At 41.8% G+C, this 25,151-nt stretch overlaps 1 protein-coding gene across 2 annotated transcripts in view; it reads left to right on the plus strand.

Annotated features, from left to right (window-relative positions):
• rnaseh2a (ribonuclease H2, subunit A) overlaps window positions 1–25,151 on the plus strand; it is a 70,871-nt gene that overhangs the window by 26,745 nt on the left and 18,975 nt on the right. The window contains exons 1-5 of one of the 2 annotated variants that reach the window (XM_063035912.1): window positions 1,301–1,482; window positions 5,817–5,888; window positions 8,469–8,595; window positions 11,816–11,903; window positions 21,822–21,959. In XM_063035912.1, the coding sequence (XP_062891982.1) occupies window positions 1,356–1,482; window positions 5,817–5,888; window positions 8,469–8,595; window positions 11,816–11,903; window positions 21,822–21,959 (552 nt within the window). In that variant the 5' untranslated portion in view covers window positions 1,301–1,355. Of the gene's footprint in view, window positions 1–1,300; window positions 1,483–5,816; window positions 5,889–8,468; window positions 8,596–11,815; window positions 11,904–21,821; window positions 21,960–25,151 lie in introns of those variants that run through there. The other variant, XM_063035913.1, reaches the window with a different exon arrangement.

Here is a 25,151-nt window from a genome sequence, read left to right on the forward strand (position 1 = left end):
TGAACAGATCAGGGTGTCTGGACTGAAGGCGAGGTGAGTGCTGGTTCTGCTCACTGCTCCGTGACATTTACTCCGCTCCGCGCTGATCTGAGCCTGTGGCCTGTTCCAGCTGCAGGGATGTCTAGCTTTGTGTCTTTCGTAAAACTTCAGTTCTGAAGCTACTTGCTTACTTTTATTGTTTGCATGATTTTGTTTTCTCTCTGTGCACCGGGTGTTTAAAGATCTTTTTTAAAATGGGTCTTTTTGAGGTTTCTTTGTTTTGTGGCTGCTGTAAGAGAATGAGTTTCAAGGTTGTGTAATGTATACATGATTTGATAACAAAGGTACTTTGAACTTTGAGATAACACTGATCAGTTGAGGAGACCAGAGTCAACTGTTAGAGAAGAAAGGTGTCCAGAGCTGTCAGAACCACTTCCTGCAGTTCCAAGGTCAACTCCAACAACCATGACGGAGGAGGCCCCAGAACCTGAGATAGTTTCACAGCCACAAGTCTCACATGTCAAGCAGAGTGAACCCTCTTGCCAGGAAAGACATTATCCCACAAGAATGAGGAAGCCTCCACAGTAATTAAGTATTTAGGCCTGAATGGGACAATTCAAAATTTACTATGCTGTGGATGTCCATATAGTAATTGTATTACATATTGTACTATACAGAGAGAGAGAGAGAAAACAATGTGTCACATATTTGAGTTGAGGTGTATTTTGTATTGAGTTGGAGTTTATAGCTAAGCAGGAAGGTGTATAGTGTATTTAATATTTAAGTAATATTTCAGTAATTTTGTAAATATATCGTTTGATTAAGCATTCTTTGTTTACATAATTCATTAAGGGTTTTATGTAAGAAGTACGTAAATCTTTCAATTAATTTCTGGAGTTACAAAACATAACATAGGGTCCAGAATACATTTAATTGATAGTACAATAAATTTATAGGGGCATCCTAATTATATCCACCATGTATTTTGAATAAAGTACATTTTTTAACATTAAAACACTCTCTGAAGTATACAACAGAACAAATCTACTCCCAATATCCAACAACACAAAGACCACCAACTAGTCTCGGTAGTCCTCCAATAAACTACAACTCCCAGAAACAATTGCAGGTCATACGCGTGCGTAAACGTCTGATTTTTTTTAACAAGCCGACTAGTAGCGCATCTTATTTACTTTAGAGACGAACACAAGTCACTCATTAAAGTAAATATGAGGCGCTGTGAAATTTCTTTGTCTGATTTTTAATCTTCCGCGTCGCGGATTTGTTAGAAAATCACCAGAACGGCGGCCGTTCGGAGCGTCACGGGTCAGAGGTCGTGGCGAAGTGCGGGAAAGTTTCAGCGGGCACGGCGGCCGATGGACCTGAGCGAGTGGCGGCGGGACCCGGGCAGCAGCTGCCGAATCAGCTCGGCTGTGGCGGCCGCCTGCCGTGAAGAGCCCTGTAGCTTGGGGGTGGACGAGGCGGGGAGGGGGCCGGTGCTGGGTGAGTGCCCGGCGTTGGGAGGGGAGGGGGATGTCAGTGAGTGTGTACCCGTCCCGGGGTCTGGGGCGGAGCGGGTGCCTCCCCGGGGAGAAGGGCTATGCCTAGGGTCAGGTGAGGAAGGGTGGGAGTGAGTGCCTGAGCTTTGGGGTGATGGTGGTGCGCGATTGAGTGCCCCGGTGGGTGAGTACTTTGGAAGGTGGGGTGGGGGTCGACCTGGAGGCGGGGTGGTCATACCACAGGAAATCAGCCCATTTGGCTCATCAGACTTGAGTTTTTTTTGGCGTGTTGCAGGCTGAGGGGGAGACCTGATAGAGAATCATAAAGTTACGAGAGGTATACATTGATCATCATACTCTTCGCGAGGTAGAAATGTTAAACACTAGGAATTAGATGTAAGGGGGGGGGGAGGTGGAAAACTGTTTTACACAGATGAGTACTGGGTGCCTGGAACAGATTGCCATGGACAGTGGTGGAAGTATATATGATAGTGGCCATTCAGGTTTTTGGATAGACTCAGGGAACAGAGGGATATGGAACATGTGCTGGTGGATGGGATTGTTTTAATTTTATATCACGGTTGGACAAAAGGCCTGATCCTGTGCCATCCTGTTCTGTGTTCCAAGCCTTCACCATGATCCACCCATTTACAAGGATCCTACATTAATCCCATTACATTTTCCTTGCATTCTCACTTCCTTCCAGATCCTAACACTCACCCACAGCACCATTTACAGCAGCCAGTTAACCTGCTGGCCTCCATGTTGGAGGCAATTCAAGGGCAGTGGCAGAAACTTGTACGGTCACAGTGAGAATGCGCAAACTCCACGCAGAGAGCACTGGAGATCAGGATTTGATCCCGCTCACTGTTGCTGTGCCACTGGGCTGTTTTTAAGATCTTGAAAGAGAATAGAGGGGTTAGAAAGGGGTGCCCACTCGTGCCCTCCCCTGCTCCAGATAAAACATGAAGTGCCCTGATGAATATGGTATATGTATTAAGATGGGGGACTCATCTGTGACCACGTGAATGATGGTACAAGTTCAAAGGGCCGCATTGTTTTCTTTTGTCCATAGTTTTCACTCATTTTACATCACTTTCTTTTGCTCCCTTCCATTAGTTGTGATCCAGGTCTCTGCACACTAGGAGATGACTGGTTAGCACATAATAGTACCATATAAAAGAAGAGCTTTGATAGGCCTTTCCCGAATATAAGACCATGAGATAAAGGAGCAGAATTAGGACATCTGGCCCATCGAGTCTGTTCTGCCATTTCATCATGCTGCTCCATTTTCCCGTAGTCCCAATCTCTTGCCTTCTCCCCGTATCCCTTCATGTCCTGACCAAATAACCTTTGCAGTGAAACATTACAGAGAGGCCATTACATTAGCAGTAAAACCATACAGTGTGTTACACAAGAATATATCAACCTTTGCCTTGTATATATGTTAAGACTTGGCCTCCAGGGCCACGTCTGTGGCAACAGATTCTACAGATTCACCGCTCTCTGGCAAAAGAAATTCCTCATTTCAGTTTTAAAAGGATGCCCCTCTACTCTGAGGCTGTGTCCTCTGGTTCTAGACTCCCCCACCATAGGAAACATCCTCTCCACATCCACTCTATCAAGGCCTTTGAATATTCAATAGGGTTCAATTAGGTCACCCCCTCATTTTTCTGAATTCCAGTGAATTCAGGCCCAGAGCCATCAAACAGTCTTCATATGACAAGCCATTCAATCATTTTCGTAAACCTCCTTTGAATCCTTACTAATGTCAACATGTTCTTTCTAAGATAAGGGGCCCAAAACTGCTCACAATACTTCAAGTGAGGCCTCGCCAGTATTTTATAAAGCCTCAACATTACCAACTTGTTTTTATATTCTGGTCCTCTTGAAATGAATGCTAACATCACATTTGCCTTCCTCATCAACTCAATCTGCAAATTAACTTTTAGGGAGACCTGTATAAGGACTTCCAAGATCCTTTGCACTTCAGTTTAGTGAATTTTCTCTCCATTTAGAAAATAGTCTACCCTTTTATTTCTTTTTCCAAAGTCCTTGGCCATACACTTACCCAACAGTATTCCATCTGCCACTTTTCTCATTCTCGCAATCTTCCTGTGGCCTCTCTACTTCCTCAAAACTACCTGCTCCTCCACCTATTTATGTATCGTCCACAAACTTTGCAACAAAGCCATCAATTCTGTCATCCAGTTTATTGACACACAACGTAAAAAGATGCAGTTCCTGTGGAACGCTAGTCACCAGCAGCCAACCAGAAAAGGCCCCCTTTATTCCCACTTTTTTTGTACTAGAAACATAAACTTGGTTTAAAACAAAAGTCTCTGGACACAATCATTCAGTGACGTTTATTTTTCCCTCATCTGCATTTATTCATTTTCCATACAGTGTATGGCCAGCCCCAGGGGCATGGTTTTAGAATAATTTCAGTGACACACACTGCTAGTTTGCCTTTTGAGGATTCTGTTTTTTAAAGGTGGAAGCATTAATCCTGTCATACAATGTGCTTTAAGTTACAGCTGACACTACAGCCTCAGTTGTCTTACTGTGGGGAAGCAATTAATAGTGTTTCTATGGTGCAGTTTTAATACCCATATTAACCATCTATACTTGAAAATAGATGTGTATAAAATGTGTATTTGTATAAGACGGACTATCAGAAGGATTGGATTGAAATTTAAGTTAAAGTAGCAAAAAAACCAAAGCCAAAGATTTTTACAAAATCTGCTATATAGTGTGAAATGTCTTGAAAGGGTGGTGGGAGGAGAAATATTTTGCAGGAAGGATTTGGATAATTATTACTTTGTGCAAAATATTAAGTTCATGTAGAAGAACCTCTATTTCAAACTAAGTGGGTGGATCTTTCAAAAAGCTAACACGGAGATGATTGAATTAATTGTTTTCAGCACTTTCTGATGTGTCCTGGGAGGGGAGAAAGGAAGGAATATCACCAGCAAGTTGTGGAATATTGAGCCATTACATACCATGTTTTACCCTAAAGGTTTAGCAGCAGGTGGCGTAGCATACTCCACAATGCTCATTAGTGTTGAAGTAGCTAATTATAGAGCTGGAAAAAGGTGCATTGATCCACTGGGAAATATTTGGCAGGTCATGATTGGTGGAAACCAGTGGTGTCATTATTGCAATTTTGATAACTTGGGAAAACAGTCCAGTTGAAATGTTATGTGGCATCAAATAACCACCGTTACACATTGCATGGTTTGTAACACAATAGAAGCACAGCGACAACGTATACTTGCGTTTTAATGTGTACCTGTATCATGGGGTGAACTAGAGCTAAACACTAATGTATGGCTTCAGAATACAAGGATGTCCTTTCAGAACAGAGATGAGGGCAATGAATCTATGGAATTCATTGCCACATACTACTGTGGAGCCAAGTCATTGAGTATATTTAAAACAGAGGTTGATGGAGGATCTTGATTAGGGAGGGTATCAGGTTACGGGGAGAAAGCAGGAGAATGAGTTGAGAGGGAAAATAAATCAGTTCTGATTGAGTGGTGGAGCAGGGTTGATGGGCTGAATGCTTAATTTTTTTCCTACGTTATGGTTTTATAAATAAAACCTTGCTATTTTTTTCCTGTAAGCTACTTGCTTTCTGTCTTCCTGTGTATTTGTGAACAGGGAGGTTTTAAGAGTTTTGAATAATTTCACACAACATTTCCTTGCATACGGCTTTTGAAACAACAGACTAACAAAATTATTTTTGGGTTCAGTCTCATGTTTCTGTAAAGATCAAGGAACAACATTATTCACCACAAACATTGACATGAATTAGGAATTTGCTGTGATGTGTCGGCGCGATATGCAGTTATAAACACCATTCAACAATTATAAGAATAACAAGTTATATAAAAACAAGTTAGAGGTTAAATTACAGATATGGAATAAAAAGTGCATAAATATCAGCATATTTATGATGTAAACAGCATTATAAAAAGTGATTTAATGTGTCTACAGTGTAGTGCAGTGACTGAGGTAAAAGACCGAGGGGAAAGGTGGGGGGGGTGGAGATCTAACTGGAATGATTGATCAAATTAACTGTATGTGGGAGGAAACTTTTAAGATGGCACAAAGTTTTTGTTTTATTAGCCATATAGCACTTTACAGGAAGGAATAAATTTAGAATCTTGGTTTAATGGAATTAAATTTTCAAAGTTCAGTACTATTATGTGAAATGAATGCTCTCAAGTTTAATCCTCTTCAAGGCTGTACTGATGTGTGTGCATAGATCTTCTTCAGTAGTGTTTGGTGTCAACAACTGTTGTACTTAATGCCTACTGTTTTCCTGTTTTTCAGGGCCAATGGTCTATGGAATCTGCTTTTGCCCTCTTTCCAAGCAACAACAGCTCGAAGAGCTCAAGGTTGCTGGTATGGAAGTCTAAACATCGGCCACTACTGATAATGCAGCCGAAGTATGACAGTGCAAAACCCAAACAGAGATGCCAAACAAACAACAGCTTTGCCAGATGAGCAGCTAAAAATCTTTGCTCATGTTTCATGGAATTGATGGTGGAGAATTCAGTATTCACCCCTGTCTTTGGGGCGCTGCTCTTTGTATCAATGCTGTTGCTGGTTGTTCAAAGAAGTTCTGATGAAGTCTGAATCTGAGCCAGAATTGTTGAGTGAATTTCAGACCAAATGAATGCATTTGAGTGCTGCTTATGGTAGCCATATACAAAGGGCAGAGATCTGTAGCATTCTGAATGAGCAAGATTAAAATTTGTCAGGAATGGGAGCCATTCACCGTATAGACTTTAATTCCATTATTGCTGTTGTTCTATTTATTATACTTTTCACAAAGAATTGTTTATTTCTAAGAGGGTTCTGCGAATGATGCTTCTTTCTATTTTCTTTCACTTCAACAGAAAAGGTTGCAATCTTGCCGTCTCCTTGGCAAGGGTGGTTCGGACTGGGAATGGATATGATATCATAGAATACAATTGCAAAAGTGTGCAGTACGCAAGGAGTGCACAATCTGTAGTATCCATGCAGAACTGTGCAATCTAAAGTCTTCCAAGTTGCACCTCGTGCCGAGTCAGTTTTGGGTGCATGCCTCATTGTCTTAAACTCCTGTGAGCTTTTTCAAGCACTTTGCTAAAATCCTTCTGCACTGTTATGCTAGCCATTGTGCATCCGTTTGCACTAACCCCTCTTTATTCTCTTCAAGTTCCCATCAACTCCCTGCAAATTCAATCACTCACCTACACTAAAGGCCAATTAACCTACCAACCCAAAACTGAGCTTAGTGGGTGGAAACTGAAGCGCTCAAAGGTAACAGACTGACGATCACTGTTGCACTCTGCCCTCCAGTCTGAATGCTTATGGATGAGTACTCCCCAATATGTTTTTCTTTCTTCGAAAGTAAAGACAAAACAGTGCACTCAGCCTCAGATCTGTACAACAAACCTGCCACTAAACCCAGTCCTTGCTGCTGGGAACTTGTATTTCGCCGCTCTGTACTGGCATTCCTGGAGCAACATGTTGCCCATGACATAGTGTGGGAATGTTGCTTGGGTGGGCCACTCTATGCTGAGACGTGGACTCTCGCTCATTGGGTGTGAGGGCATTGCCGCTGCAAGTGTCATCAGGTTGGCCAGATCTTATAGGGTCACTCGTCACTTCATTTTGGATGTGAGAGAGGATACTGTCTTCCCTCTATTATTTGTTTGCTGCACAACTCTTCTCAGTCCTGAGATTTCTCTTTAGTGAGGGACCTAGTGCCTAGCAGCCTCCAGTCTGGGACAAAAACCTCCAGATTGGGGCAGGCATTGTAGCCAAACAGTGTGAGATACAGCAACTGCCGTCATGTACAAACGGAGTGATGGATCCCGGCAGTCTGCCCACAGCCAGAGTAGCCCAGTACTGGCACCCCAGTCAGCTTGCTGCCCTGAACTCTGCATCTAGGCAGGATAACAGTCTGGCACAGACTAGATGGGCTGAAGGGCCTGTTCCGGTGCTGTGGTCCTCTGACTGTGAGTGCTGAGCAGCTACACTGATTGCTGCAGCCTGTCAACACTAGCCCTCTCATACGCACTTCGCCTGTTACCTCCATGCCTTATTCCAGTCTAGACTCTGCTGTGCCACATAGAGATTATTTGAACTGTTGAGTGCCATTTAGATTTGAACTCTCAACCGTATTGTTGGCACATCAGCAAGAAAGGTAGTGGTTAGCAGTAGCTTCCCAGCACAGTGATACTTTCAGTAAAATAGCTACTTTGTCTTGTTGAAATCCTCAACCTTTTAAAATCCTAGCATAGGTGCTGTCTGATCAATAACTTGATTTCTTTATCTCTTATTTATTCTTTTTCATTTTTTTTGTGGTTTTAGACATTATCCGCCCTTCATCATACTAAAACTCAAGCAGAAATATTGGCCATGTATGTAGTTTTATGTAAATGTTATCCTTTGGAAAGGATTATACGAACGTGCTCGGTACCTGATTCTGAGCTCACAGCAATGTGGTTGCCTTATTTGCCTTCACAAATAGCCCAGCTTGACAATTGAGTTGAATATAAATTGTTAATGATAAATAAGTGCTGATCTTGTCAGAGTTAGGACTATCCTGGCAATAAATGAATATTGTTTTTGCAGTTGTTAGTTTAAAAAAAGGTGGTGGGGATCCTTACTGTCTTGGGAAGTATAAATACCCCTGTCAAGGCAAAAAGAGGCTTCCCATTTAATATCTTTTGTGGAACTCTAGTGTAGTTCTGGTTGCCAACAAGCAGCAGCATGTTTGATAGTAATTCACTGGTCTTTATTGAGAGAAATATTGGCATTGGAGGCAACACCTTTATGTGTGAGAAATATCAGCGTTTATTGCATTTTCCCAGCATTTTTCTGCTAAGTTACATATCTGGTTATTAGCTATTTGTGCCTTATATGCCAGTTCCTTCTGCTAAACATAATGCTGATGTCAGTAACATTTCTCTTTTGATATGCTTTTTGCAGACTCCAAGACATTGACAGAGAAGGAAAGGGAGAAATTGTTTGCCAAACTAGATGAAGCGAAGGATTTTATTGGCTGGGCTATTGAGATCCTTTCGCCCAATGTAATTTCAACAAGTATGCAACAAAGGTATTTCTCAATATACTGACTGAAAAGGAAGTATGTATTAATGCACCGGGGAACAACAACATAGCTGTTACTTGCTTGATGCGTGATAAGGAGTAAAGAGTTTTCAAATCCTAACAGTGAGGAATTAGTTAACTCTGTGGCACCTAGGGGTGGGGAAGTTCTTATAGTATCGTAAACAGCCTATGAATCAATTGAATTATCATTAAAACACATTTGATTTTCTATGTTGTTTAGACCGTAAGACTTGGGAGCAGAATTAAGCCCAACTAGTCTGCTCCACCATTCAGTCATGGCTGATTTATTATCCCTCTGAACCCCATTCTCCAGCCTTCTCCCCGTAACTTTTGACACCCTAACTAATCAACAACCTAACAACCTCTGTTTTAAGTAAACCCAATGACTTATTCTCCACAGCCTTCTATGGCGATGAATTCCACAGATTCTCCACCCTCTGCTAAAGAAAATTAAAATGTTTCCTTGCCTGGTCTGGCCAAAAATATCTCCAAACTTGCTTATCTGATTATCTAACCACTCAGTTATGTTAACTTTAATACAAAACTCAAAATGAATACCTGGCTTGATTACTTATTACTGAATGTGTACATGACAAAGACTTATAACCTCCTCAGTTCAATCTTCGATTGTGTCTAAATTGGGAGCGTTTCATCACAGTCTGGCCAAGAATGTCTATCAAAGATAATGTGATCCAGGACAATCTTTGGCTGTACCTGTTCCACCAGCAGACGTGCTGAAGATAACGACACAGTAATATGTAGTTAGGGGGAAATGAGACCTGTTAATTTTCTCAACATCTTATCAGTTTGAAACCCTTAAAATCTATTGATAACTGCCTATTCCCTTCCCCTTTTCAGCAATGTTGAAGCCCATTTGAAAGAAACACTTAAAGTACAAAGATAGAATGGTCTGTTCTCCTCTCCTATTAGATTCCTTTTTCACCTCCCACCTTCACCTATCACCTCCTACCTTCTCAATTCAACCCCCTCCCCTACTCAGCTGGCTTCACCTATCACTTAGCTTGTACTCTTTCCTCTGCCTTCTGGACCCCCCCCCCCCACACACACACACACACACCACCTTATTCAGACTTTTTATCCCTTCCTTTACAGTCCCAATGAAAGATCTGGGCCTGAAACATTGACTGCTTATTTCCCACCATAGATGCCAGCTGACCTGCTGAGTTACTCCAGCATTTTGTGTGTGTTGCTCTGGACTTTCAGCGTCTGCTGAATGTCTTGCGTTTGTGATATGTTGTAGCTGGTGGTTTTTGTTCTGGGTGTCAATGCCCCTTGGCATTGCTGTAGGGACTCTCGGGGTTAGGGTCCTTGACCTGGCTGTAGAAATCATAGAAAGTTAATTATGCAGAAGGTAGCCGTTCAGCCTAATATGCCTGTGTTGATTGAAATAAAAGATCTTGTTTGAATATTCCATTCTTCAACTCTGTGTCTGTAAACATGCAGGTCACATCTTCAAGTGAATGTCCGGGTAATTTTAGATGTGATGAGGTTTCCTGCCTTTCCTCCTTTGTTCTCTAAAGCCACAACTCTGATGAAAATGTTTATGTACCAATTAATTACATCTATGCCCAACTGCTTTTGATGATCCTGCTAAGTCACGTCTAAAGGCAGTTCTTCTAAGATTGTTTTGGAGTTACTGCAATAAATCTAATTTAGTCAGAAACAGCAGAACCATGAGTCAGTGACTGTATTATCAGTGACTGAATGATCATGTATGATCAGTGACTGAATTCTGTATTTTTTTTAAAGCAACTTCCTTAAAGTGTTTGGGTGTGTACTTTTAAATGTATCAGCAGATGTGATTTTGTGTCCTGTATGTTGCTGTGCGTTTGCTTTCTTTGTCATATTTTTATTTTTGTCGTTCTTCTTAAGACATTGACGTATCTTTTATCTATTAAGCCTATGCAGGCTTACTTCTCCACATTTGCTTGTAATCTACTCTCTCTCAGACATTATCAATACTACCTTTTTACTGACTCTCCTTCCACCCACCTACTCTTGCAATACTAGTTAACAAGCCAACCAACATGTCTTTGAGATATTAGAAGAACTTAGAGCATCTGGAGGAAACGCACAGAGCTAGAAAGAACACATAAAAGCTGAGAATAGTAATCAGTCTCAGATCCCAGCGAAGGAGTAGCCGTGTTAGCTGCTGCACCACTGTGCTACCCCGTTTTCCTATGACTACTTATTATTAGAAATGTGAAAAAGAAAGTGCTGCCACAAAAAAGCAGGATCCATCATGAAGGATCCTTACCATCCAGGCCATGTTCTCTTCTCACTACTATCTTTGGGCAGGAGGTACAGAAGCCTTAGGTCCCACACCACCAGGTTCAGAAACAGTTATTACCCTACGACCATCAATAGCGTGGATAACTGCACTCACTTCAACTTTGAACTGATTCTACAATGTCTTGACTCCCTTCCAAGGACTCTACAGCTCATGTTCTCAGTGTTATTTTTCTTACTTGTACAATTTGTCTTCTTTTGCACACTGTTGTTTACCAGTCTTTGTTCATGTACATAGAGTTCTTCATAAATTATTGTTTTTTTTTAAACTTTCTTGTAAAAGCCTGCAAGAAAAAGAATCTCCAGGTAGTATATGGTGACACATAATTTTATAATAAATTTACTTTTGAACTTTGGAATCTATATACTGTTTTTGTGAATTAAAAGTTTTTAAGTCAAAAGCAGCAGTAAATTTAGAATATATAGAATTTATTGACTTAATGGTTTCAAAAAACAACACATGCATTCAATGTGCTAAAACCTTGCAGCTTTGAAAGTCCACTACCTTTCTTTTAAAAAAAAGTCAGCTTTAATCCCAATAACTGAATTTTCCGTAAATGGTAGTTTCTCAGAACATAGTTGCTTAAAGTCATTTCAAGATTCAAGATTGTTTGTCATTTTTCAGTACATGAGTGTAAAGGAAAACAAAATGATTGTTTCTCCGGATCTGATGCAGCATAAAAAAACCCACAATAAGTATAAAAAAAACAACAAATATAAATATGAAAAAATATAAATATTATAACTTTAGTTTTAAAAATGCTTGTTTAAGTTGCTTGTTCAGGGGAAAAAAAAAATATATATATAGTATTTTATATATATATACTGTGACTGTGTGATATAGAGATAACATTTTCAAAGTCATTTGCTGACCATGATTCTTGTTTCCAAAACAGAACCAAATGCAACCTGAATACCTTGTCTCATGATGCTGCCATTGGCCTCATCCAGTATGCATTGGATAGTGGTGTCCAAGTCAAAGAGGTGAGAACGGGAAGTTCACTGCAGAAAACTGAGTAATTCTGTGCTAAAAATCAAGTCATACTGTTAATGAAAAATTGCAATCAAAGCAGAAGTTGATGGAAATTCCCTGGAGCAATATAGAATCTGCCGGAAGAACTCAGTGGGTTGAGCATTACTTGTGGGAGGAAAGGAAACATCAACAATTATGTTCCTCCTGCATATGCTGCTTGACCTGCTGAGTTCCTCCAGCAGACTGTTTGCTCTAGATTCTAGCATCAGCATTCTTTTGAGTCTCTGGAAGTACCCAGCTGGCAAGCATGCAGCAAAAAGAGTTGGTAGCCTTTAGTTGTGACCGTACTAATCTTTACAATTTACTTACCTTTAAATGTTAACTTTCTACCTGAAGCAATTTTAACTTACATTGGGAATCAGAAGTGCAGTAATCTAGGATCTTTATGTCCTCGTTGTCCACGGGAATGGTACCAGAGGATTGGAGGGAGGCGAATGTTGTCCCCTTGTTCAAAAAAGGTAGTAGAGATAGTCCAGGTAATTATAGACCAGTGAGCCTTACGTCTGTGGTGGGAAAGCTGTTGGAAAAGATTCTTAGAGATAGGATCTCTGGGCATTTAGAGAATCGTGTCTGATCAGGGACAGTCAGCATGGCTTTGTGAAGGGCAGATCGTGTCTAACAAGCCTGATAGAGTTCTTTGAGGAGGTGACCAGGCGAATAGATGAGGGTAGTACAGTGGATGTGATCTATATGGATTTTAGTAAGGCATTTGACAAGGTTCCATACGTAGGCTTATTCAGAAAGTCAGAAGGCATGGGATCCAGGGAAGTTTGGCCAGGTGGATTCAGAATTGGCTTGCCTGCAGAAGGCAGAGGGTGGTGGTGGAGGGAGTACATTCAGGTTGGAGGATTGTGACTAGTGGTGTCCCACAAGGATCTGTTCTGGGACCTCTACTTTTTGTGATTTTTATTATCGACCTGGATGTGGGAGAAGAGTGGGTTGGCAAGTTTGCAGACGACACAAAGGTTGGTGGTGTTGTAGATAGTGTAGAGGATTGTTGAAGATTACAGAGAGACATTGATAGGATGTAGAAGTGGGCTGAGAAGTGGCAGATGGAGTTCAACCCGGAGAAGTGTGAGGTGGTACACTTTGGAAGGACAAACTCCAAGGCAGAGTACAAAGTAAATGGCAGGATACTTGGTAGTGTAGAGGAGCAGAGGGATCTGGGGGTACATGTCCACAGATCCCTAAAAGTTGCCTCACAGGTGGATAGGGTAGTTAAGAAAGCTTATGGGGTGTTAGCTTTCATAAGTCGAGAAACAGAATTTAAGAGTCGCAATGTAATGACGCAGCTCTATAAAACTCTGGTTAGGCCACACTTGGAGTACTGTGTCCAGTTCTGGTCGCCCCACTATAGGAAGGATGTGGTAGCATTGGAAAGGGTACAGAGGAGATTGACCAGGATGCTGCCTGGTTTAGAGAGCATGCATTACAATCAGAGATTAAGGGAAGCTAGGGTCTTACGCTTTGGAGGAAGGAGGATGAGAGGAGACATGATAGAGTTGTACAAGATATTAAGAGGAATAGATAGAGTGGATAGCCAGCGCCTCTTCCCCAGGGCACCACTGCTCAATACAAGAGGACATGGCTTTAAGGTAAGGGGTGGGAAGTTCAAGGGGGATATTAGAGGAAGGTTTTTCACTCAGAGAGTGGTTGGTGCGTGAAATGCACTGCCTGAGTCAGTGGTGGAGGCAGATACACTAGTGAAGTTTAAGAGACTACTGGACAGGTATATGGAGGAGTTTAAGTTGGGGGCTTATATGGGAGACAGGGTTTGAGGGTCGGCACAACATTGTGGGCCGAAGGGCCTGTACTGTGCTGTACTATTCTATGTTCTATGTTCTAAGAATAGTAGATTAGCAAAGCTGCAGATCTGAGTTCAAATTCCAAAAAGGGAATTAAATTGTAGAATTTTAGTTTAACAGTCTTGCGGGGGGTGGGCGGGGGGGGCGGGTGGTTAAGCCTTATAATGGAAACCATAAAACTTCAGATTTGTTGTAAAAAAAAGTTATCTGTTAACTAATTTTCCTTCAGTGATTCCAGCTCTAGAAATGTGGTTTTTTTGACTGCGTGTTAAAGCATTGGTTAGATCATCATCTCTTCATTTAATAACCTTTGCCAGTTTCTGTAATCTGCTTGGGATCCTGATGCTGGACTTTTAAAAAATACACTTAAATGTCTATTTAAAAAATGGAGGTTGAGCTTTTTTCTGCTTAATTACATTCAGTCAAAGGTATTAAGTAGCCTGAAAGGTATAATGCAATGTCTGCCAAAATAGGAAAATTGTGTTTAACTGGGGTAATTTGAATAAATGTTAATTTTATGGCATTCACTATAGGGTGACAAATATAATTGAGTAGATTTTGGGGGGACTTTGTGAGTTATTTACTGGTGTGATTATTTTCTGCCCTTGCTAATCACCATAAAAACAGAAAGAAAGCATTAAAATACCAGGTTGAAACAATCTTGTGAAAGGTCTTCAACCTGAAATATTACCTCTCTACCTCTCTGGCCTCCCCTCACTTACGCCTAGCCTGCTGAATGTTCAAAGCATTTTCTGTTTGTTTTCTATCAGATTTCTGGCTTGCGATTTTACTGTTTTTACTTTCACATCATGCCTTTTTCTAAAGTAAATACTCTAAGAGTTTAAAGAAATGGGATTGAGGAAACAGTACAACTTCACAACTATTCACAAGAAATCTCTAACAAAGGAAATCATCCTTTCTTTCAATAATTAACTGCAGTTGATGCCTTAGGTAGTGACAACACGATCTTTATTGTTACTGTCAATATGGTTCCAAAGCTGTCTGTTTAGTGATGCTACAAACTGTGACTCATTTTTTGCAATATCCTGTTCTGCTGGTCTTTACAAAAATCATATTGTACAGATTCAGCAGGCGTAATTTCCTTTTATCTTAAGTTATTACAAAACTAAGTTGAGAGTGTCTAGACAAGATTGTCTCCAAATTCTTCACTGGGATAATCGCTTTTCTTTGCAGAACTGTGGCAAAATTACTATGGCAACAGTGCCAGTTTTAAAGAGAGCAGCTAAGGATTTATTTTAATCTTTTTGTATAAAGCTTTTCCATTTCCAATGCTATGTAATGCACTTTTGATGAATTTCTGTACTGGCCTGATGGTTCATTTTTGGGTGCAGTTTGACTAGCTCAGTGTCCATGAGCAGGACAAATCATTAGCAATCTGCCATTTACATTTTGGAACCTGGGTAAGATTTTGCTTCTTGTACAAACAAGGTGCTGGTTCATTTGGCTCTGAATCAATGCAATTGATTACCCTGGAGCACTCTCATTTATTACTTCAATTAGACTAAAAATTTCCATAAATATTAAAATAAATTGACATGCATGCTTTTACTGGAAATCCATGATGCAACACTCATTTCTTGCTATAAAATTATGTTTAAAATTCACTTTCATTCTGCTGCTCACTGGATGATTTTTTTTTTGTGTTTTGCACCATTCTGTAATTGAGAGCCATCAAGAGACTGTTGTGCGTGCAAATCCCAGGAAATCAGTTTCACAGATACTCAAATCACCAATGTGGCTTCAGCAATCATTCCACGGTCAAAATCACTTAGATCATATTTTTTCTCCATTCTGATGTTTGATCTGAACAAAACTGAACCTCTTGACCATGTGTGCATGCTTTTATACATTGGGTTTCTGCCACATGATTGGCCGAATAGATATATTAGAGCAGGTGTACCTAATAAAGTGGCCACTGAGTGTATGTATAGTAACAGATTATGGTCTTCTATGTTGTTTTTTTGCATGAGACGTCCTCAAGTTTGACCGGAATCCATGCCTTTAATGATGAAAATCATTTGCACACAAAATTAATCTCATGTCCATGCTACAGGAAAATAATCAGTCTGGGTTATTTGCACTTCCCATCTTTAGCTATAACTAAAGTTGATGGCTTCTGCCTCTTTCGGGTAGTGAAGTCCCAAAGTCCTTGCTATTCTTTGGATGAGTAAAATCTAAGCTTTCTCGGCTCCCCTGTAATCCTTTCAACAACTTGTTGAATCTATGTCCCCTATTTATTTGACATGGAAATTGGTGCCCTCCACAGAGCATGCAAGCGTGCAGCAAGTCTGTGTCTTTATCATATAACCATATAACAATTACAGCACAGAAACAGGCCATCTTGGCCCTTCTAGTCCGTGCCAAATTCTTACTCTCACCTAGTCCCATCGACCTGCACTCAGCCCATAACCCTCCATTCCTTTCCTGTCCATATAGCTATCCAATTTAACAAAGCCTATCCACGTCAACTCTTATCTATCCTCCTCGTAATTTTAAATACCTCTATCAAGTCCCCCCTCAACCTTCTATGCTCCAAAGAATAAAGACCCAACTTGTTCAACCTTATTTTCTAACTTAGGAAGTGAAACCCAGGTAACATTCTAGTAAATCTTCTCTGTACTCTCTCAATTTTGTTGACATCTTTCCTATAATTTGGTGACCAGAACTGTACACAATACTCCAAATTTGGCCTTACCAATGCCTTGAACAATTTCAACATTACATCCCAACTCCTATTCTCAATGCTCTGATTTATAAAGGCCAGCATACCAAAAGCTTTCTTCACCACTCTATCCACATGAGATTCCACCTTCTGGGAACTATGTACCATTATTCCTAGATCCCTCTGTTCTACTGCATTCTTCAGTACCCTACCATTTACCATGTCTGTCCTATTTTGATTAGTCCGACCAAAATGTAGCACCTCACATTTATCAGCATTAAAGTCCATCTGCCATCTTTCAGCCCACTCTTCTATCTGGCCTACATCTCTGCAAGCTTTGAAAACCTACTTCATTATCCACAACTCCACCTATCTTAGTATCATCTGCATACTTACTAATCCAATTTACCACCCCATCATCCAGATCATTAATGTATATGACAAACAACATTGGACCCAGTACAGATCCCTGAGGCACACCACTAGTCACCGGCCTCCAATCTGACAAACAGTTATCCACCACTACTCTCTGGCATCTCCCATCCAGCCACTGCTGAATCCATTTTACTACTTCAATATTAATACCTAGTTATCAAAGCATTTGTCAATGCTTTGCTGCACACTTGAGTGCTTGGTGGAGGGCTCTGATGCTTTTTGTTGGTGGGGTGGGGGAAGGTCGTTGCCTTGCTGCTGCTTGTGTGTGGGAGGGGGGAGTTGGGGTGCTTTGGGGTTCTAACGCTTTAACTGTCATTCATTCTTTGGGGCATTCTTTTCATGGATGTTTGCGAAGAGAAAGAATTTCAAGATAGATATTGTATATATTTCTATGATATTAAATGTACCTATTGAAATGAGTCCTTCCTTTTCACACTGAGTCTATTATCATTTTAATGCAAGTTAGACAAAAAGAGCAGAATTAGGTTATTTGGCGCATCGAGTCTGCTCCACCATTCCATCATGGCTGATTTATTATTCCTCTCAACCCTATTATCCTGCCTTCTCCCCATAACTTTTAACACCCTGACTAACCAACCTCTGCTTTAAATATATCCAGTGACAAGACCTCGACAGCCTTCTGTGGCAATGAATTCCTCGGATTCTCTGCAGTCTAGAAAGGGAAATCCCTCCTCATCTCTGTTCTAAATGGATGTCTTTCTGTTCTGAGGCTGCGCCTTCTGGTCCTAAGCTCCCCTGCTATAGGAAAATCCTCTCCATGCCCATTCTACTTAGGCCTTTCAGTATTTGATTGGTTTTGCAATGAGGTACCCTTCATAGAAACATAGAAAATAGGTGCAGGAGTAGGCCATTCGGCCCTTCGAGCCTGCACCGCCATTCAGTATGATCATGGCTGATCATCCAACTCAGAACCCTGTACCAGCCTTCCCTCCATACCCCCCCATCCCTTTAGCCACAAGGGCCATATCTAACTCCCTCTTAAGTATAGCCAATGAACTGGCCTCAACTGTTTCCTGTGGCAGAGAATTCCACAGATTCACCACTCTCTGTGTGAAGAAGTTTTTCCTAATCTCGGTCCTAAAAGGCTTCCCCTTTATCCTCAAACTGTGACCCCTTGTTCTGGACTTCCCCAACATCGGGAACCATCTTCCTGCATCTAACCTGTCCAATCCCTTTCGGATTTTATACGTTTCAATAAGATCCCCCCTCAATCTTCTAAATTCCAGCAAGTATAAGCTTAGTCGATCCAGTCTTTCATCATGTGAAAGTCCTGCCATTCCAGGAATCAATCTGGTGAACCTTCTTTGTACTCCCTCTATGGCAAGGATGTCTTTCCTCAGATTAGGGGACCAAAACTGCACACAATACTCCAGGTGTGATCTCACCAAGGCCTTGTACAACTGCAGTAGTACCTCCCTGCTCCTGTACTCGAATCCTCTCGCTATAAATGCCAGCATACCATTTGCCTTTTTCACCGCCTGCTGTACCTGCATGCCCACTTTCAATGACTGGTGTATAAAGATACCCAGGTCTCATTGCACCTCCCCTTTTCCTAATTGGCCACCATTCAGATAGTAATCTGTTTTCCTGTTTTTGCCACCAAAGTGGATAACTTCACATTTATCCACATTAAATTGCATCTGCCATGAATTTGCCCACTCACCCAACCTATCCAAGTCACCCTGCATCCTCTTAGCATCCTCCTCACAGCTAACACTGCCACCCAGCTTCGTGTCATCCGCAAACTTGGAGATGCTGCATTTAATTCCCTCATCCAAGTCATTAATATATATTGTAAACAACTGGGGTCCCAGCACTGAGCCTTGTGGTACCCCACTAGTCGCTGCCTGCCATTCTGAAAAGGTCCCGTTTATTCCCACTCTTTGCTTTCTGTCTGCCAAGCAATTCTCTATCCACATCAATACCTTACCCCCAATACCGTGTGCTTTAAGTTTACACACTAATCTTCTGTGTGGGACCTTGTCAAAAGCCTTTTGAAAATCCAAATATACCACATCCACTGGTTCTCCCCTATCCACTCTGCTAGTTACATCCTCAAAAAATTCTAAGAGATTCGTCAGACATGATTTTCCTTTCACAAATCCATGCTGACTTTGTCTGATGATTTCACTGCTTTCCAAATGTGCTGTTATCACATCTTTGATAACTGACTCCAGCAGTTTCCCCACCACCGATGTTAGGCTAACCGGTCTATAATTCCCCGGTTTCTCTCTCCCTCCTTTTTTAAAAAGTGGGGTTACATTAGCCACCCTCCAATCCTCAGGAACTAGTCCAGAATCTAAAGAGTTTTGAAAAATTATCACAAATGCATCCACTATTTCTTGGGCTACTTCCTCAAGCACTCTGGGATGTAGACCATCTGGCCCTGGGGATTTATCTGCCTTTAATCCCTTCAATTTACCTAACACCACTTCCCTACTAACATGTATTTCTCTCAGTTCCTCCATCTCACTGGACCCTCAGTCCCCTACTATTTCTGGAAGATTATTTATGTCCTCCTTAGTGAAGACAGAACCAAAGTAGTTATTCAATTGGTCTGCCATGTCCTTGCTCCCTATAATCAATTCACCTGTTTCTGTCTGTAGGGGACCTACATCTGTCTTAACCAATCTTTTTCTTTTCACATATCTATAAAAGCTTTACAGTCAGTTTTTATGTTCCCAGCCAGTTTTTTCTCATAATCTTTTTTCCCCTTCCTAGTTAAGCCCTTTGTCCTCCTCTGCTGGACTCTGAATTTCTCCCAGTCCTCAGGTGTGCCACTTTTTCTGGCTAATCTGTATGCTTCTTCTTTGGAATTGATACTCTCCCTAATTTCCCTTGTCAGCCACGGGTGCACTACCTTCCCTGATTTATTCTTTTGCCAAACTGGGATGAACAATTGTTGTAGTTCATCCATGTAATCTTTAAATGCTTGCCATTGCTTATCCACCATCAACCCTTTAAGTGTCATTTGCCAGTCTATCTTAGCTAATTCACGTCTCATACCTTCAAAGTTACGCTTCTTTAAGTTCAGAACCTTTGTTTCTGAATTAACTATGTCACTCTCCATCTTAATGAAGAATTCCACCATATTATGGTCACTCTTACCCAAGGGGCCTCCCATGATAAGATTGCTAATTAACCCTTCCTCATTGCTCAATACCCAGTCTAGAATAGCCTGCTCTCTAGTTGGTTCCTCGATATGTTGGTTCAAAAAGCCATCCCGCATATATTCCAAGAAATCCTCTTCCTCAGCACCCTTACCAATTTGGTTCACCCAATCTATATGTAGATTGAAGTCACCCATTATAACTGCTGTTCCTTTATTGCACACATTTCTAATTTCCTGTTTAATACCATCCCCAACCTCACTACTACTGTTAGGTGGCCTGTACACAACTCCCACCAGCGTTTTCTACCCCTTAGTGTTATGCAGCTCTACCCATATCGATTCCACATCCTCCCGGCTAATGTCCTTCCTTTCTATTGCGTTAATCTTCTCTCTAATCAGCAATGCTACCCCACCTCCTTTTCTTTCATGTCTATCCCTCCTGAATATTGAATATCCCTGAACGTTGAGTTCCCATCCTTGGTCATCCTGGAGCCATGTCTCTGTGATCCCAACTATATCATATTCATTAATAACAATCTGCACTTTTAATTCATCCACATTGTTAGGAATGCTCCTTGCATTGACACACAAAGCCTTCAGGCTCGCTTTTACAACACTCTTAGCCCTTATACAATTATGTTGAAAAGTGGTCCTTTTTGATTTTTGCCCTGGATTTGCTGGCCTGCCACTTATACTTTTCATCTTACTACTTTTTGCTTCTACCCTCATTTTACACCCCTCTGTCTCTCTGCACTGGTTCCCATCCCCCTGTTGTGAACTAGCCTCCTCTCTCCTAGTCTCTTTAATTTGATTCCCACCCCTCAACCATTCTAGTTTAAAGTCATCTCAGTAGCCCTTGCAAATCGCCCCGCCAGGATATTGGTCCCCCTAGGATTTAAGTGTAACCTGTCCTTTTTGTACAGGTCACACCTGCGCCAAAAGAGGTCCCAATGATCCAAAAACTTGAATCCCTGCCCCCTGCTCCAATCCCTCAGCCACGCATTTATCCTCCACCTCATTGCATTCCTACTCTCACTGTCGCGTGGCACAGGCAGTAATCCCGAGATTACTACCTTTGCGGTCCTTTTTCTCAACTCCCTTCCTAACTCCCTGTATTCTCCTTTCAGGACCTCTTCCCTTTTCCTACCTATGTCATTGGTACCTATGTGTACCACAACCTCTGGCTCCTCACCCTCCCACTTCAGGATATCTTGGACACGATCAGAAATATCCCGGACCCTGGCACCAGGGAGGCAAACTACCATCCGGGTCTCCGGACTGCGTCCACAGAATCGCCTTTCTGACCCCCTTACTATAGAGTCCCCTATTACTACTGCCCTCCTCTTCCTTTCCCTACCCTTCTGAGCTACAGGGCTGGACTCTGTGCCGAAGGCATGGCCACTGTTGCTTCCCCCAGGTAAGCTGTCCCCTCCAACAGTACTCAAACAGGAGTACCTATTGTCAGGGGCACAGCCACCGGAGTATTCTCTATTACCATTCTTCTAAACTCCAGTGAGTACAGACCCAGAGCCTTCAAATGCTCCTCATATATTAACCCTTTCATACCTGGAATCATTCTTATGAACATTCTCCTATTCTAAGGAAAATAATCCCATCTCTGCTCTTAACATTCTCCAATTCTGAGAGTACCTTTACACATTTCATCCGCACCCTCTCATGTGCTGTCATTTTTTCATGTTGTCTATAACTCCTTAAGAAACTACTAGACTTTTTTAAAAGCGGTGTCCTTGTGCCACATGTAGTAGATTATACCTAACTGTGCTCCCATTTACCTTTGTTTATTTATCCTTAGGTTTATGTAGACACAGTAGGACCAGCTGAAAAATATGAAGCCAAGCTGAAGGAGCGTTTCCCTGAGATTGAGGTTACAGTCAGAGCCAAGGCTGATTCCTTGTTTCCAATTGTCAGTGCGGCCAGTATATGTGCCAAGGTGAGCGCTGAAGATGTGTTTCACCTTTCAATCTGGGCAACTTTGAATATTATGTCTCAAGGTCTTATACAACCTTCTCCAAGTCAGATGGAGACAAGCAATTTGTCCTTGCCTCCACACATCCAGTGAAATGATAAGAACAGTTGAAACTGAGTTTCAGTTTGTGCAAGATAACGTCTGGTAAATGCTTGGTATATTAGTATTACAATATCTTAACTTTCTGAGCGTACTCTTATCATTGCTCCATATTAAGATATTTTTTTAAAAACCTCCCCCAAGTAAATTTCTTTTTGTTTCTTACTGTGCTTTTGCATACGAACTCCAGCTTTTATTCCTTTTACGTTTACATTAATCATTATGAAAAATTGTGCCCAAAAATTTCAAAAGTATTGTTTAATCTACCTGCCATTTGGATTTCATCAGTCTAGCAAATATTGGGAGATTCAGTGGTGACTCAGCATTGAAGTTACTGACTGGACACATCGCTTGTGTGATCCACGTAAATGTGTTCCTTTACCAAACTACAATATAAACTTAAATTTTGCTAACCTGTAAGAATTCATTTGGTTGGGGAGTGGCAATTTCTTTCAGATCCCATCCAATTGAGTTGGAGTTGCATAGGGACTTGGTAGTCCTAGTGTAGGATTCCCTAAAAGTTAACTTGCAGGATGAGTCAGTGGTGAAGAATGTTAGCATTCTTTTCCCAAGGGACTAGAATATAACAGCAAGGATGTTATGCTGAGGCTTTATTAGGCATTGGCCAGACAACGTTTGGAATATTTTGCGCAATTTTGGGCTCTGTTTCTAAGAAACAATATGCTGGCATTGGAGAGGGTCCAGAGGAGATTTACAAGAATTATGAAAGGGTTAATATATGAGGAGTGGTTGATGGCTGTGGCCCTGATCTTGCTGGAATTTAGAAGATGGTGGGCGGGGGGGGCACGGGGGAAGAGATGGATCTCGCTACTGGATATTAAAAGACCCAGATAGACTAGATGTGGTCAAGATAATGTCAGAGCAATGTATACAATGTACATCCTGAAATGCTTTTTCTTCGTAAAACATTCACAAAAACAGAGAAGTGCCCCAAAGAATGAGTGACAGTTAAACATGAGAACCCCAAAGTCCCCTCCTCTAGCTCCCCTCTCCTATGCGTAAGCGGCAGTGAGCAATGATCCCCCCCTTGCCCCACCAGCAAAAAAAAAACGCGCATCGGTACCGTCACCAAGCCCAAGCGTGTGCTAATCAATAGCAAATACACAGACCAAAGTTACCCCAAAAGCTTCGCATTTCATCCGAATTCGGCAACCCACAGGTTCTCTCTGTCTCTCCCTGGCATGGGAGTGGGAGGTGTCCTTCATTTTCACAGTGAGTGGGAGACATAACAACAACCTGCTAGTTTACGATCTTAAAAGTCCGTTTTGTCACTTTTTTTGAGCTCTGTGTCCAAAAATCGCAAAGACCTTGGGTCTTCGGGCTTACAACGGAAGATTTTCCAGCCTCCCCGATGACACACAAGTCTCCGGCCCTCGATCCACCCGTCTCCAGAGATCCGAGATCTTAGGCTTCCGAACACGATTGAGATTCTCAGGCCAAACCCTTGGCATGTGGAATAGCAGCCAGTCATGGAACCCTGAGAACGGGTCCCATTCCCACAAAGAACCGAAGCCTGCGTGTAACTCCAGGTCAGCTTCTTCAAATGAACCCTGAAAGGAAAAAATAAAGATATTAAAGGTAGAATAGAGCTGTTTCCGAAGATGCAGTCAATGAAGTCGCTGTTAGGTGCCATCATTCCTCCTGAGCTCCACCCCAATTCCTTCATCAGTGGGGGAATCTAGAACCAGAGGGCACAGCTTAGAAGGACGAAGGAGTCCCTTTAGAACTGATGAGGAGGAATTTCTTTAGCCAGTTGGTGGTGAATCTTTGGAATTCGTTGCCTCAGATGGCTGTGGAGGCCAATTCATTGGGTATTAGTAAAGCCAAGGTTGTTAGGTTTTTGATTAGACTATAGACAACAGGTGCAGGAGTAGGCCATTCAGCCCTTCGAGCCAGCACCGTCATTCACTGTGATCATGGCTGATCATCCACAATCAGTACCCTTTTCCTGCCTTCTCCCCATATCCCTTCACTCCGCTATCTTTAAGAGCTCTATCTAACTCTTTCTTGAAGGAATCCAGAGAATTGGCCTCCACTGCCTTCTGAGGCAGAGCATTCCACAGAACTACAACCCTCTGTGTGAAAAAGTTTTTCCTCAACTCCGTTCTAAATTGTCTACCCCTTATTCTTAAACTGTGGCCTCTGGGGCTGGACTCCCCCAACATCGGGAACATGTTTCCTGCCTCTAGCGTGTCCAATCCCTTAATAATCTTATATGTTTCAATCAGATCCCCTCTCATTCTTCTAAGTTCTCGTGTATACAACCCCAGTCACTCCAATCTTTCAACATATGACAGTCCCGCCATCCCGGGAATTAATCTCGTAAACCTACGCTGCACTCCCTCAGTAGCTAGAATGTCCTTCCTCAAATTTGGAGACCAAAACTGCACACAATACTCCAGGTGTGGTCTCACCAGGGCCCTGTACAACTGCGGAAGGAACTCTTTGCTCCTATACTCAATTCCCCTTGTTACGAAGGCCAACATGCCATCAGCTTTCTTCACTGCCTGCTGTACCTGCATGCTTACTTTCAGTGACTGATGAACACGGACACCTAGATCTCATTGTACTTCCCTTTTTCCTAACTTGACACCATTCAGATAGTAATCTGCCTTCCTGTGCAGATTAGTAAGGTTGTCAAAGGTTACAGGAAGAAGGCAGGGGAATGGGGTCGACTGGTATAATCAGCCATGATGGCTCCACCACTTGGTGGACCAAATGGCCTAATTCTGCTACCATGTCTAATGCGCTTCTGGTGTAACTTATATAAAATGATAAATGACTCAGTGTGAATAGAATGGCTCACTTCCATTTGAAATAAGTATGAAGCATAGATTTAGCCAGTTCATGAAAGGATTATAGGGGAACTGAGGAAGCTTGAATTTCAAAGAATTAGGAGGGATCCCATTCAGAGTTGACTTGGAGGGGATGTTTTGTATATTGGGAAAGTCTAGGCCCAGAGGGTGCAGCCTCAAAATACAAGGATGTCCCTTTAGAACAGGGTTGAGGAGAAATTTCTTTAGCCAGAGGGAGTTA

The sequence above is a fragment of the Mobula hypostoma genome, chromosome 29 (genome assembly GCF_963921235.1).
Source record: "Mobula hypostoma chromosome 29, sMobHyp1.1, whole genome shotgun sequence".
Classification (NCBI taxonomy): Eukaryota; Metazoa; Chordata; class Chondrichthyes; order Myliobatiformes; family Myliobatidae; genus Mobula; species Mobula hypostoma.